The sequence below is a fragment of the Chenopodium quinoa genome, unplaced genomic scaffold (assembly GCF_001683475.1).
Source record: "Chenopodium quinoa cultivar QQ74 unplaced genomic scaffold, ASM168347v1, whole genome shotgun sequence".
NCBI lineage: Eukaryota > Viridiplantae > Streptophyta > Magnoliopsida > Caryophyllales > Amaranthaceae > Chenopodium > Chenopodium quinoa.
The window spans coordinates 2,469,883-2,485,840 of record NW_018744501.1 but is presented as its reverse complement, the minus strand read 5'-3'; the positions used below and the strand labels follow the sequence as shown (position 1 = coordinate 2,485,840).

The 15,958-nt window shown below is 28.5% G+C and overlaps 3 protein-coding genes and 1 long non-coding RNA gene across 5 annotated transcripts; 2 read left to right on the top strand and 2 right to left on the bottom strand.

Moving 5' to 3' along the window:
- The first annotated feature begins 4,066 nt into the window (after window positions 1–4,066).
- On the top strand, window positions 4,067–4,481 carry LOC110697867. 2 transcript variants are annotated; one of them, XR_002506592.1, is made up of 3 exons: window positions 4,067–4,150; window positions 4,229–4,336; window positions 4,449–4,481. It is a non-coding gene; the product is annotated as an uncharacterized LOC110697867 (long non-coding RNA). The 2 variants fall into 2 exon arrangements; XR_002506593.1 differs by having other exon boundaries at window positions 4,073–4,150; window positions 4,232–4,336.
- A 2,341-nt stretch (window positions 4,482–6,822) lies between these two features.
- Window positions 6,823–10,371, top strand: LOC110697866. Its single transcript, XM_021875278.1, has 6 exons — window positions 6,823–7,065; window positions 7,375–7,555; window positions 7,679–7,807; window positions 8,077–8,220; window positions 8,347–8,550; window positions 8,841–10,371. Exons 1-6 carry the CDS (start codon window positions 6,965–6,967, stop codon window positions 8,967–8,969), a joined length of 888 nt encoding a protein of 295 aa, XP_021730970.1. The 5' UTR covers window positions 6,823–6,964; the 3' UTR covers window positions 8,970–10,371.
- A 6-nt stretch (window positions 10,372–10,377) lies between these two features.
- LOC110697865 (protein FAR1-RELATED SEQUENCE 5-like) lies at window positions 10,378–11,965 on the bottom strand. The gene is made up of 2 exons (XM_021875277.1): window positions 11,724–11,965; window positions 10,378–11,460 (listed from the first exon to the last, which is right to left on the bottom strand). Exons 1-2 carry the CDS (start codon window positions 11,873–11,875, stop codon window positions 10,464–10,466), a joined length of 1,149 nt encoding a protein of 382 aa, XP_021730969.1. The 5' UTR covers window positions 11,876–11,965; the 3' UTR covers window positions 10,378–10,463.
- On the bottom strand, window positions 11,952–14,430 carry LOC110697864 (protein FAR1-RELATED SEQUENCE 5-like). The gene is made up of 4 exons (XM_021875276.1): window positions 14,275–14,430; window positions 13,279–13,793; window positions 12,865–13,178; window positions 11,952–12,288 (listed from the first exon to the last, which is right to left on the bottom strand). The coding sequence occupies exons 1-4, from the start codon at window positions 14,327–14,329 to the stop codon at window positions 11,952–11,954; spliced, it is 1,221 nt and encodes a 406-aa protein (XP_021730968.1). The 5' UTR covers window positions 14,330–14,430.
- Window positions 14,431–15,958: the final 1,528 nt, after the last annotated feature.

Sequence of the window (15,958 nt, the reverse complement as noted above, 5' to 3'; positions counted from 1 at the left end):
TCTGTTTTCGATTTTTATGGTTTTTTTGATTTGTTTTTGATATTTCGTGAGTTGATATTTGCGTTTTTTTAAAATGTCTGCTAAATGCTCGATTTCGTTAGTAAGCGAAATTATAGCTATGAATATGAATGTCCAGTATTTCTTAAAATCACTGTTTTTTTTCTTGTTGATGGATATGTATCTGGTATTTGTTGTTGATGGATATGTGTGATAACACTCTTCCGTCAATGTTATTTAATGGCTTGAAATCGACTTTGAGTTTGATGAGTAGTGAGTCTGAGTCATCTTTTGGATTACCAATGGACACAATACGAGTGACCGGGATTGCTGTACATGTTGCCTTGATTTGGTGGCTATTGTTGTCATTGAGAGGAGAAGCCATGTTTGTATGAAGATTTTGTTGCATATGGTGGTATGGATGGTGGCTATTGTTGTCATATGGTGGTATGAAGATTAATGAGCAAGCATAGCTTGAACAACTTGGCATTACTTATTCTGCTTGCATCAATTAGTTAGGGGTTGAACAAATTGGTGATGTTGGTGCGATTGCCCCTGTTTGTAGGGGTTGTAGTGTGGTGGTTGATTTATGCAGCAGCAGCTAATTGGTTAGGGGTTGTTGGTAGTGAACTTGTGATTGCAGGGCTGAAAATAAACTTTAGAACATAGGTAGAAAAATTTGGAACATAGGAAAAAATTATAACATAGGTTGAAAATATGAGGCTTATAACTTGGTACCTAATAGGTGGGCTAACTGATTTTGAACACTGGATATGCAAGTAGGTGGGCTAACTGTCCAACTGGGTAATGGGTATACACTTTTATTAGTCTAGCAGACTTATAACTTGGTACCTAATAAGCTTCATAGAAAATATGAGTGGTAGCATAGATTATTGTACTCTGAATTAAAAGGAAAGCTATAGAACTTGTTGAAAACTGTTAGTTTTGTTAAATTTAACTGATTTTGAATCCTGTAGAAATTGTGAATCAAAGATTGCATATCCAGTGAAGTGATAGTTTTCTGGGTGATAGTTTGTACTCTGAATATTCTGCTTGATTGCCAAAAATCCTTCAATCAAGCAGTCAAGTGATAGTTTTCTGGGTGATAGTTTTCCAGTCAAGATTATATAGAAAAGTGACTAAATATAGCTTTGTTATACTCTTATATAGAGTAAAGATTTTTAATATAGCAGCAAACTAATATTATTTAGGTAACCAATACAAATGTAGATCTTCATAACATATAATAATGCATAATTGCTTCTTGGAATTCACGAATATGATTTACATAATGAGATAAGAATTATAGTAGTTGAAAATAAAACAGGAAAATGAACAAGAAATTACCGGTTAAACCTTGAAAAAAATCGCATTAAATTGCTAGAAACTACCAGTAGGTTGTCTAAATTTGCAAGACCAAAAGCTAACCTCTGCATACAATTAAGGAAGAGTAATACCTTTTCTGGTACATATGAGTTTCTAAACTCTTTTTTAGCATGTTCTAAACTATTTTTCAGCATATTTTAAATCATTCCTATGTTCAAAAATATAATAATGTTGGAATGTTACTAATGTTTTTTATTTCTTAAAATTGCAGCAAAATGCAAGGCCAAAATGAAGAAAAATCAGAAGGAGGAGTTACTAATATACAAGAAGAAGAAATTACTTATGTAAGAAAAAGGTAACTAAACTAATGTTCTAAACTTTACCTATTATGTTTTAAATTTTTTTCTAAAGTTTTTCATTATGTTCTAAAGTTTTCCCTTAAGTTCTAAAGATTTGTATTATGTTCTAAAGTTTTCCATTATGTTCTAAAGTTTTCCATTATGTTCTAAAGTTTCTCTTATGTTCTGAAGATTTGTATTATGTTCTAAAATGTATCCATTATAGTTTATGTTTATCTTATCCCTTTATATTTGCACTCTATTTAATGTTAATAATATTCTAATTATTTTTGATTGTTTTTAAAGGAAGTTGAAAACGTTGAAGCGGAAGTAATTGATAGATCGGAATTTGAGAAGCATATTGAAAGTAAAAGTATTGCTATAAGACATAGAAAACTTCCAACAAGGCTTCAACCACCTCGAAAATTGCAAAAAAAGAAAGGAAGAGAAAAAGATCAAGAAGAAGGAAAAGATCAAAAAGAAGAAGAGGGTAATAATGTAGAGGATGATGACAAGAATAATGATAGTAAAGATGATGGTGAGGATGATAATAAGGGTGATGTAAAGATGAAAGAGAAAGATGAAAAAGAGGAGATGGAAGATGATAGTGAGGAGGAACAAAAAATCAATAAAAAAAATCAAACTCAGGTAATAATACTCTTTAATCTTTACAATCTTTATTTTTATGTTCTAAAGTGCACGCTTATGTTCTAATTTTGCTTATCTATGTTCTAATTATGTTTATCTATTCATGGTGAGGATGTGAAGAAGAAGAAAAGAAAGATTGAAAAAGAAGAAGATGGTGAGGATGTCCAAGTAGTAGAAGCTAATGAGCAAGATAAACTAGTTAAGAGGCAACCTTATCAAAGAGTACCTCCTACTCAATTCATGAAGGATGTTGTGATAAATCTTTCGGAAAAACAAAAAGCAAGCTATTCGGAACATTGGTTTTGGAGGCTTTTTTGGAATTGGATTTACCAATCCATATTAATTCTACGTAAGTAGTAGAATGTTATGTTCTAAAATCATATTCTAAAATCATAAGTATTATCAATGTTATGTTCAAAATTATGATTTGTCATGTTTGAATTGCTATACACTAATGTTCTAAATTATAAGATTATGTTCTAATTAGTTATGCTCTAAATTTTGTGCATATGTTCTAAATAATATGATTATGTTCGAAATTAGCTATGTTCTAAATTATGTGCATATGTTGTAAATTGTATGATTATGTTCTACATTATGTGCATATGTTCTAAATAATATGATTATGTTGTAATTACTTATGTTTTAAAGTTACTTCTTGTATTCTAAAATTATGAACTCTCATGTTTGAATTGCTATACACTAATGTTCTAAATTAATTTTTTGTTATGTTCTAATGTATGTTTATTATGTTCTAAAATAGACTTTTTTTATTATATAATGTTCTAAATTATGTTCAAAAGTTTAAATATTATACTAAATGTTTTAATCTTCTATGTTCTAAAGATTGACTATTATATTCTAAATATAGCTGTATTGTGCTTTTAAATCTTACATTTTTCATTATAATTCTAGGTTGACAGAAAACTGGTTACGAATTTTGACACGGAGAGATGTTGTTTGATGTTACAAAGACAAAACAAGAAATCTTTTGGAGGCAATTGATGTTCATTTGGCTTATGGGTTGCCATTGGGAGGCAAAAGGATGAGCAACCAAATGATGAGTCAAATCTGAAATGGAGCAAGTTCTAAAAGCTTGGAGAAGCAAGTTTGGCTCAAAAAAGTATGATGATATAATGTGGTTATGTTTTAAATTTTATGTTTCTAAAGTATGAATTTTATGTTATAAATTGTATGTTTTAAAGTGCTTTGCTTATGTTCTAAAGTGTTTTTTGCTTTAAAATAGATCTATTATCTCCATAGGTTTTAATTTATATGTTTTTTTTTACCTCTAAAAGGGAAGTCCAACCAACAAGAGATTGATTGACAGAATTCAAGAATTGAAGAAGGAAAAATCAGTTTCTGATGAATTTCTTTGGAACTTTGTGGTATGTGTTGTCAATTGTTGCATTCGATCAACAAACAACCCACAACTATACATTAAATTCTTGTATAGTTGTATGGATGTAAAAAAAATTGCTGAATTGGATTGGTGCACATTTGTGATTGAGCACTTGAAAGATTCTGTAAGTGTATGGAAGAAGGGAAATTCTTACTTTACAGGTCTTTACCTTTTCTAATGGTAAGTTTTAAATTCTTACCATTATGTATATATATTATTCTTGTTATGTTGAAAATGTGTGAAAAATATTCTAATTAATTCTTAACATGTACTAAATAGGTATTCTATTTTGATCGTCTACAAAGAGGAGGGTTAGAAAAACCAAGAAAATGTCCACTAATTTCGGTGTGGACAAGAAAGGATTCAAGTGAGATATAAGTTTGAAAAAGATCATGGATTTGGATATGGAAAACTCTTGGAAAGAATGGAATCAATTGTGGTATGATATTTGTATATGTTATGTTTAAACACTACACTTTATGTTGTTGTTTTCTAAATTTTATAATTTATATACTAGAAGGCACCAAAAGGAAAAAAGAGACAACCAAAACAAAAGGAAAAAGAGAAGAGAATGGAAAAATCATCAATAGGTTCTAGTTCTACAACTTCTCGAAATGACATGATGGTATGATTTAGTTTATATTGTAAATTATATTTTATGCTCCATTTAATCCTTTCTGTTAAATTATCCATGTTATGTCCTTTATGTTCTGAAATATTTTTGTGTTCTAATGAAGGGCTTTTTGAGCAAATTTGGAGATTTGGCAAAACACTTGCCTCGAATGTTAAAGAGATGTATGGCATGTTAGAACAAGCAAAAGATCTTTTTGTTGAGGAAGAAACAACAGGAAAAATGCAACATCTCATAGACAACATATGGTGCAAGTACACAACAAAGGTATTATAATTATGTTCTAAAGTATTTTCTGGTTTGTGTTCTAAAGTATTTTCAGCTTATGTTCTAAAGTATAATAAATTTATATAAATATTATGCATATTATGTTCTAAATTATAATTTCTTATTTTATAGACATTCGTGAACCAAGAAGAAAAGAAAAGCCCTTCTATACTCAGCCAAGATCAACATGTCTTCGATGAACCGGCATTTATTGAAGAATTGGATATGGTTATGGATAAGGCATGGAAGAAATTCGAGGAAACAAGGTCACCAAAGTCACCGACAGTTGGTAATTTCACATGTACATGCTTAATTTCCAAATTATACTTATGTTCTATATTAGATGCTTATGTTTTAAAGTACTTTTTTATGTTCTAAAACATGCGCTTAAATCACATGCTTATGTTCTAAATTATATGATTATGTTCTAAATTAGTTATGTTCTAAATTAGTTATGTACTAAATTAGTTATGTTCTAATTGTTAAGCAGATTTGAGATCAAAGGAAGAGGAAAAAGATAAGAACAAAGAAGAGAGAAATGAAGAGAATAAAGAAAAAAACTTGTTGATTCCCTCACCAGTAGTTGGTAATTTCACATTATTTTCAAATTCATTTTTTATGTACTAATATTTACTAGATATGTTCTAATATTACTTCTTATGCTCTAAATTTTTTCTGGTTATGCTTTAAAGTTAATTCTTAATTTTTTATATTCTAACTATTTCTAGGTTGTCTCCTAATTGTATATATTTCTTATGTTCTAAAGTTACTTTTTATTTTCTAATTATTTTTTGCTATTTGCTATAATACTTAATTTTTATGGTGTAATTGCTATGAAGATTTGGGATCAAAAGAAGAAGAAAAAGAGCAGTACAGAAAAGAGAGAAACGAGGAGGAAAAAATTGAGAAGAAAGAGAAAGGAATGAGGAGTCACCAAAAACCCCAATTCCTCCAAAAAAGAAGCAACCTTTTGATATAACTCCTCCAAGTTTCAAGTTATTGACCCCCTCACCAGCAGTTGGTAGTTTTACATTATTTTCAAACTTTTTTCTTTTGAAATAATATTACTAGATTTGTTTTAAAATTACTTCTTATGTTATAAATTTTTTCTGTTATGTTCTAAAGTTATTTCTGATGTTCTAAATTTTTTCTAAATCAGATGCTTATGTTTTAAACTACTTTCTTATGTTCTAAATTATGTGCATATGCTCTAATTATATGATTATGTACTAAATTATGTGCATATGCTCTAATAATATGATTATGTTCTAAATTATGTGCATATGTTCTAAATAATATGATTATGTTCTAAATTAGTTATGCTCTAAATTATGTGCATATTTTCTAAATAATATGATTATGTTCTAAATTAGTTATGCTCTAAATTATGTGCATATTTTCTAAATAATATGATTATGTTTGAAATTAGTTATGCTCTAAATTATGTGCATATGTTCTAAATTGTATGATTATGTTCTAAATTATGTGCATATGTTCTAAATAATATAATTATGTTGTAAATTAGTTATGTTCTAAAGTTACTTCTTGTGTTCTAAATTTTTCTGGTTATATTCTAGTTATTTCTAATGTTCTAAATTTTTTCCAACTATTTCTATGTTGTGTCCTTATTGTTTCTACTTATGGTTTGATGTCCCAGAAAATCAAGAAGATAATGAAGCAGAACTCACTTACGAAGAAGTGACAGCAAATGTTCTAAATTGTGCTTTTCTAAATCCAGATCATCCACCTACATTGGATGAAGAGGAGAAGCAAGAAGAGGAAAAAGAGGAGAAGAAAGAAGAGGAAAAAGAGGAGAAGAAAGAAGAAAAGGAGAAGAAGAAAGAAGAGGAAAAAGAAGAGAAGCAAGAGGAGAAGAAAGAAGAAAAGGGGAAGAAGAAAGAGGAGGAAAAAAAGGAGATCCAAGAGGAGAAGAGAGAAGAAAAGGGGAAGAAGAAAAGGAGGAAAAAGAGGAGATCCAAGAGGAGAAGAGAGAAGAAAAGGGGAAGAAGAAAAGGAGGAAAAAGAGGAGAATCAAGAGGAGAAGAAAGAAAATGAAGGAAGCAAGAATGAAGAGAAGAACAAAGAAGAAAAAAATGAGAACAAGAAAGGGTAATCATTTTGTAAACTTTAAAACAAATGTTGGTTATGGTTTAGTTAAATTTTAATTTAGAACTTGGTAATAATAAATTTTGGTTTGATTTGGTTATGGTTTTTTGTTATCAATAAATTTTCGTTTGATTTAGTTATGGTTTTTGTTATCTATGTGATATTTTTTAATTGAATTAAGTAGGAAACAAGGAGAAGAAAAAGGAGAAGAAAAGACACGGAAAAAAAAGAGGAAAGGATAAGCTTCCAATGTACTTGCGTTCACCTTTCATGGTTGAACATGAAAAACTTTTCAAGAATGTGGACAATAGAAAGGTAGCTGAGTATGCGTTTGCTCAAGGAGATAATAAGTAAGACTTTAAAACTTTAAAATTATATGCTTATGTTCGAAGCTATATGCTTATGTTCTAAGCTATATGCTTATGATCTAAGCTATAAATTATGTTCTAAACTTCATTCTTATGTTCTAAACTGCGTGTTCTAAGCTACGAGATTATGTTATAAAGTACATGTGTAAAACTATATGCTTATGTTCTAAAATAGGTACTTATGTTCTAAAATATATTCTTATGTTTTAAATTATGTGTTTTATGTTCTAAACTACATGCTTATGTTCTAAACTACATGCTTATGTTCTGATTTTAATGTTCTGATTTTAGGGAGCTTTTGTATGCTGATAACATGGGGACAACGATTACGAGAGATGAGATTCATAGTCTCATAGAAGATAAGCACATGTTGAACAATGTTGTGGATGCTTATGTTTGCCTATTGAATTTTGAAAATAAAAGACGTGGTGTAGACAAGAAGAGTAGATTCTTTTTCAGTACTGAATGCTATGTATGTTTTCGAACTTAAAATTATAACTATGTTCTAAGAGTAGATTCTTTTTGTTTCTCATATAGATTATACTATGCACCTATGTTCTAATTACTTATGTTTTAATTTCTTTTTCTTTTTCAGCTCATACGTTGTACAGAAAAATACTTCAAATCAAATGAAAGGCAAGATGATAGAATGAAGGCTTTGTTTGATAGAATGCAACAAGAAATGACAACGACCGAAGTAACAAGCTTCAAAAGCATTCAATTGGTAATTTGGTATCTTATTATGTTGTACTTTTTTCTTATTATATGTTCTAATTATTGGTTTTGTTTATGTTCTAATTATTTTTATCTATGTTTTAAAGTATCTACTTATGTTCTAAACTACTTATTTATCTTCTAAACTACTTACTTATGTTCTAAACTACATGTTATAAAAATTATATGCTTGTGTTCTAATCTATATGCTTATGTTCTAAAATGCATGCTTATGTTCTAATTTTGCTTATCTATGTTCTAATTCTGTTTATCTATTAGGTTTTCTTCCCGGTCGTTTTACCAGATCACTACTATTTGCTGTGTGTCAACTTTGTGGAAGGAACATTTGATTTGATTGACAACAGATTTCTTCCACCAAATATTCCTTTTCACAATAAATATGGAAATTACCATAGATTAATGGTAAGACATCAAGTTTACATTTTTTTAATTATACTTTTGTTCTAACTTTTGCCTTATATGTTCTACAGTTTTTCTTTATGTTCTAAAGTTTACCTTATATGTTCTAAAGTTTATCCAATTTTTCAGTTGAATGCATTTGCTGATTTCGTTCACTCAATTGACTCAAATATAAAGAGTGACTTTGTATCCTCCTTCAAAACAAGAAACTTGAGTATGTCATGGAAGAGCAATAACAACAAACATGATTGTGGAGTGTTCCTGTTGAAGCACATGGAAACATATGAAGGAGAATCTGTAAAACAATGGAATTCGGGACTAGAATTAGACAATGTAAGTTTAAAACATAAGATACATGTTTTAAATTAGTTTCGTTTATGGTTTTGGTGTTATGGTTTTAGTGTTGTGGTTTGGTTTGGTTATTGTTTAGATATATTATGGTTTATTATATTTATTTATACTTATATGCTAAATTATATTCATGTTCTAAATTATATGCTTATGTTCTAAAGTATTTCTGTTTATGTTCTAAAAGTTACTCTTTTTTTTTTTTTTTGCAGTTTGACCAAATGTTTATGTTTATGTTCTAAAAGTTACTCTTTTTTTTTTTTTTTTTTTTGCAGTTTGACCAAATGAAAAAATTAAGAGTGGAGTATTGTGGGAAGATAATAACAGCAGAAGTAAATGAAGAACGGAACAAAGTGATTAGGAGATCAAAAAAGTGGTCAAAGGAGAACAAAATGGATATATGATTGTTAAGATCTTAAGTTTATATTTGTAGAGAGATATTTGCAAAGAATATAACAGTAATTTTTTATGTTCTATGTATTTACCTGTTACAAGAAATATATTGTTGAATCATATTAAATGCTAAAATTTTAATATAAAATATATCATATAAACTTATATGCTAAATTATATTCATGTTCTAAATTATATGGGTATGTTCTAAAGTATTTTTGATTATGTTTTAATAATTATATGCTTATAAAGTTAGGATATTAGAATATATTATTATATATTAATTTTGACTTAAAACTTAAAGTGTAGAACATTAGAACATAAGAAAATTAAAAAAAAGTAACAAGAAATGACAACAGCCAAAGTAACAAGATTCCAAAGCATTCAATTGGTAACTTGATTCTAATTATATCTTATTATGTTGTACTTTTTTCTTATTACATGTCCAAATTATTGATTTTGCTAATCTTCTAATTATTTTTATCTATGTTCTAAAGTATTTGCTTATGTTCTAAACTGGCTGCTTCTAATCCATTACTTTTGCTTTATTTTTCCTTTTGAATACAATGCATACACTCTTTAGTGCATATCTAAGAAGGCATATGTAAATCAATGTTAAGAAACTTGAATAAATAAAAGTTGATTAAAGCAAGATTCAACTAAATGTTGTTTAATAAAGGTATCTAAAATGCTTGTACTATCATTACTCGTAGTTCAAATTGACTTAATAAAACAACTTATAATTACGAAAAGGGGGGAAGATGAAAAGACAGGAGATGTTATAAAACATTATAATCAACTTTAATTAACATAAAAATTGATAAGAAAAACACTAGTAGAGATACTCTGAATAATAATTGGACAAAAAAGAAATAAAAATATATTGTTTCTAAAAGTAAATAAATTGAGTTCTTATATTTTAAGAATTACATGAATAATATTTTACGTGCTAGTAAATGAGATATTGTTTCTAAATATATAACATCTCATGCAACTGGATTAATAGTATATTCACCAACCTGTAAAGAAAAAAAAATAAAACAATATTAGAACATAAGCACATAATTTAGCATTAAAAAATGTTATAACATGCCATTTCTATTAGTTTAGAACACATGATATTATATAGAGTAAAAACTTTAGAACATTTAAAGAAACCTTTAAAACATATAAAGAAAACTTTAGAACATATAAAGAAAATATTTTGAACATAAAGAGAAAAGTTAAAATATAAAGGAAAACTTTAGAACAAAATGAATAACTTTATATTCTAAACATTAGAGCATATTAAATTACACTAAAACAGAAAGAATAAACATTAGAACATAGAGAAAACACTTTAGAACATAGAAAAGTAACTTTAGAACAAAGAGAAAACACTTTAGAACATATTGAATTACTTTAGAACATATATGAATAACTTTATGTTCTAAACTTGCTTAAAACATAATTACTTTAGAACAAAATAAATATAAGAAAATTAAAAATAAAGTTTACTTACAATATCACTTGACTTTTCCAGGGCAATTACGACTATCATGATAACCAAGCTCCCCACATGCTCTACATAATCTCTTCTTCTTTTGACTTTGTTCAATAGACTTTTCTCTGTCACTCTTCATTCTTTTGTCACTATTTGGAACATGAACCTCATTTGGAACATGGACATCATTTGGAACATGGACATCATTTGGAACATTTACCTGATTTGGAACATGAACCTGATTTGGAACATGGACATCATTTGGAACATTGACCTGATTTGGAACATGAACCCCCGTGCCTTTGTTCTTCGAAATTTTAGGAGGTTTGATTAAAACATTAGAAGGTAGACTAGCTCCAATAAGCATTTCAATGTCTTTAACTTTGCTCGAAAGATTGTTGCTTCCATTTGTTTTCTTCTGTTCCAAATCTGCCCTCATGGCTCGAAGTTTTTTGACAAGATCACTAAGATCATCTTCATTGTTTTGCACTAAACTCACACAAGCATGAATTTCAGACCACAAATCATTTAATAACATTTTCTTATCTACTGCATTAATACATTCCTCCAACACATTACCCTCTAAATCAAAAATGGGCTTCTTATAAGCCATTGTACACCATCTATTTAGAATGTAGGCCTTGGGAATTTTTTCTAACATCCTTGCCTTCCACACCCAAATCATATGCCTACAAGGCACACCATCACGTTCAAATTTTTTACAAAAACACTTGGTATCAAAGGTAGTTGGATCAAAAACAACATCAAAAGTCCTCCTTCTAGTTCCTTCCCTCAAATTGAAAATGTAAAGCTCATTGTCCTTCTTCATCTCCTCAACACCACAATTAAAACATCCAATTTCAAGCTCATATTGAAATTCATAGAAAATTGTTGTTGTAAACAATTCAGAAGCATCTTTCTCTAAAGGAATTGGAGTCTTACACTCCGGACGCTTATTCTTCGAATCATTATCCATTTTATTTTGAGTGTGCCTTTGAGCATCCAATGCACATTCAAACCTATAGAAAATAGAAATTTACTTTAAAACATAGAAGATAATTGTAGAACATAGAGTGAATTACATTAGAACATATAAATATACATGACATGTTTATTATGATCTAAATATTATTAAAACATAAAGAGAAAAAGAAAACATAAAAGAGAATTATAAAATAAATAGTAAAACTATAAAGCATAAAAAGAAAACTTTAGAGCATACAAGGAAAACTTTAGAACATAAAGAGTAACTTTAGAACATATATAGACAATTACTTATTACCTCATGTAGAACTCAATCAAAGTGAGATGGGGATTTGTGAACATAGTGAAAAAATTATTTTCACTTTCTGATCTAGATGTGGTTCTCATAATGCCACCCAAAAATAAATCTCTGAAATACGCTGGAATCCACATATCACGTATGTTGTACATGTATGTCAACCATTCATGATCGTTCAAATGGAATTCTGAAATAACTTTGTTCCACTTTTCTTCAAATTCTGCCGGCTCAATCTCTAAATGCCAAACACATGAACACAGTTTTTTTCAAGAAATCAGTGTCTTGGGCAATCGCCCGACCTACTTTTTCAGGCACCTTTTTCATAATATGCCACATACAAAACCTATGTTCTGTAGTTTGAAAAACATTACGAACAGCAACTTTCATTGCAGGGTCTTGATCGGTAATCAAACACACAGGCTCGTTATTTCCCATTGCTTTAAGAAAAGTTTTGAAAACCCATTCAAAAGATGATATATCCTCATGAGCTACAAAAGAAGCCGCAAAAGTAACACATTTTTTATGATGATCAACTCCAGTAAATGGACCAAAGATCATATTATATCTGTAACATACACAAATTATTTATGCAGAAAATAGAGGTAAACTTTAGAACATAGAGGTAAATTGTAGAACATAGAGGTATACTTTAGAACATTAAGGATAAACTTTAGAGGATAGTAATTTAATTTAATTATTAAACGTGGCAGTAATATAGTTGTTTTAAAACATAATGAATTACTCTAAAACATAAACACTAAACTAAAAATATACAATGTAGTTTTAAAAACTTATAAGTAAACTTTAGAACATATAGACATAATGTTTAGAACATGATGGATATTAGTTTAGAACACAAAGAATAAAGTGTAAAACACAAAAGCATAATGTTTAAAGCATAAAAGCATGATGGATATATTTTAAAGCATAAGGTAGAACATTAGCAATATATGTTTAGAACATAAGGCATACATAGTTTAGAACATAAAGAATATTTGTTTAGAACATCAAAACATGATGGATATTTGTTTAGGAACACAAGGCATGATATTTAGAATATAAGAACATATGTTTAAAAAATTAATATGTAAAAGTAAAATATTAATTACATTATGAAAGAAATTTATATTTAAAACATCACCTGTTTGTTTTGAATGTGGTATCAAAAGAAACCATATCACCAAAAAGTGCATAATTTTTTCGACAGATTGGATCAGCCCATAAAGCTCTACAAAGTCTATCTTCTTCATCAACATCATAGGAAAAAAAAAATGCACTCCAGAGCAATTTCTTATTTTGAAAATTATCCACAAACATTTGGGCATCTGATCCATCAATAAAAGCCTTCAAATCTCTATAAAAATTTTTGAAATCTTGTTTAGATGCACCAACATTATCATGTGATCCAGCTAATTCTTTCATCATAGTATAAGACCTCACAGGACCAACATTTACCTGTTAGAAAAAAAAAATATTACTAAGATTAAGAATTAACTTTAGAACATAGTAAATCAAAACAAAAAAAAACATTATTTAGTACATAAAAATAAATCACCTTTGAATTATCAACAATCAACTTTTTATGCATAATATGCATTTTTCTATTATCCTTCTGAAATTTTGCACAACTTGGAGTATATAAAGGATGATTATGTTCTTCTTTGAAATGAGTTACAACATACTTTCCAGCATCATATCTCATACATATGTGAGCTTTGCATCCTACACGAGTGACTAAACGTTTCCTAGTAATACGAACTTTTCCTTCTTCATAAACTGTTTGTTGAGCAATAGGTTTTCTTATTGCCCTAAAACCTTCCTTATTGCAAACTCCATATTGAAAAGCAATTATATCTTTGTTATTCTTCTTCCTTTTAGTAGTAGATTTCCTAGAAGTAAACCCAGCGGCATTTGCATATGCTTTATAAAAACTAAGACCCTCTTCAGGATCTTTAAATATCATCCCCAAACTAGGTTTTAACTCCTCGGGAACACTTGGAATCCATTCCTTAGTGGTACCACCAGGGCTAAATGATCCAACAACCTCTAGAGTACGATAAATATCACCAACTGCATTAGAACATGAAAGTAAACATTAGAACATAAAAATAAACTTTATAATATAAAGAGAAAGATACATAAAAAACTTTAGAACATACAGAGAAAACTTTAGAACATCAAAGATAAACTTTATAACATCAAGGATAAACTTTAGAACATATAAAATCAGGGACATACTTATAACATAGTGAATTACTTTATAACATACATAATAAAATTTACAATAAAGTGAAAAAATTAAACTAGAAGGTTAACTTTAGAACATACAATGAAAGTAAACATTAGAACATAAAAAGTAAAATTTAAAATTAGAAGGTAAACTTTAGAACATAGAATGAAAGTTTTAGAATATAAAGAGAGAGATATATAGAAAACTTTAGAACATACAGAGAAAACTTCAGAACATTACAGATAAATGTTAGAACATAGTAAAGAAACTTTAGAACATGTAAGTAAATTGAAATTAAAACATTGAAAACAATAAAATTACCTGAATGAGTAACACAGGAAGAAGGATAATTAGGTTGCACACCATCTAAATCCATCAATATGCATAAACCTATTTTGAAAAACACAAATTGTAGCAAAAAAGCAACCAGAAATTAAAATCCATTAAAAATCAAAAATCTGGAAAACAAAATAGGATAAAATCGAAAAAGATGTTGAAAAACTCAAGCAAAGGAAAAAAACAGAAAAATCTGGAAATAAAAAATCTGGAAATAAGCAAAGGAAATAAAATCTAGAAATAAAATTTGGAAAAATCTGGAAATTGAAGAAGAAAAAGAAAACTAGAAAACGAAATTGATGAAATTAATGAAAAAACTCAAACAATGCTCTACCCGTTGAGCTAGTAGGCTAATGTATATAAAACACTTGAACTAGAGGAAAAACTACTAACAACTATATGAGATAATCACAAAAGTAATTTTTTTTTGTTTAATCATATCCTTTTGCACTTCTAAACACTATCTTTAGCATCGTTTATTGTAATTTGATGATCGATTACTTGCATTAAGGTGGGTTCATTATATTGGCTATATAATCAATCTATCATTAGTAGTCCTTTAAAGCAAAAGTTATCCCAAGTTAAGACTAGTGCTAATTAAACAAGCTTTGACAAACATGCTAAGATTGTCTACTTTAGAACACAATGAATTACTTTAGAACATAAAGAGTAAACTTAATATATGCTAAATAAAAGTTTAGAACATGCTAAGATAGTTAAATAATAGTTTAGAATATAATGAATTACTTTAGAACACAGTGAATTACTTTAGAACACAAAGAGTAAACTTTATAACATAGATGGAAAATTTTAGAACATAGAAGGAAAACTTTAGAACATCTTGAATTATTTTAGAACATAATGAATTACTTTATGTTCTAAATTTCCTTATAACATAGTGAATTATGTTCTAAATTTGATTTGCTTAGAACGTAGTAAATTACTTTATGTTCTAAATTTGTTTAGAACATAGCTATGTTCTAAATTTGCTTTTGCTTAGAACATAGTGAACTATATAAAATCTAGAAATAATAAAATTAAAAAAAAAAGGAAAAGGAAAAACCACCACCACCCTTTTCCTCTTCCCAGCCACCAAATTCGCCGCCGTCGCTACCCTAGCCGCCACCTAACCTTTCTCTACCCAGCCAACCCTAACCTCGCCGGTGAACAGATCCCCTGTGCCGGAAAATTTTGAGAAAAAATCAAAATAAGAACAAACAATTCGAACAATCAAACAATCGAATTGATAAATAATCGAGCAAAATAAATATACATCGAATAGAAAATCGCCAAAAACAAAATCGAATAGAAAATTCGCAAAAAATCGCAAAAATATTGACGAAAACATGAATTAATCAGTAAAAATCGAACATAAATCGCAGCAAAAATTGAGAAATAAACGCATCAAAATCGCAGCATACAAATCGCAAAAATCAGGGAAATATTTGAGAAAAAATCGCATAAAAACGCAACAAAATCACATCAAATTGCAGCAAAAAATCGCATCAAAATCGCATAAAATTCGTAGCAAAATCGCAGCAAAATATTCGCTAAACAATATTGAGAACAATTACATAGAAAATGCTCAAAATAATCGCATGAAATTAATCGCATCAAAATTGCATGAAAAATCATTAAATTTAAAACAAATCTGATTATAAAATTAATA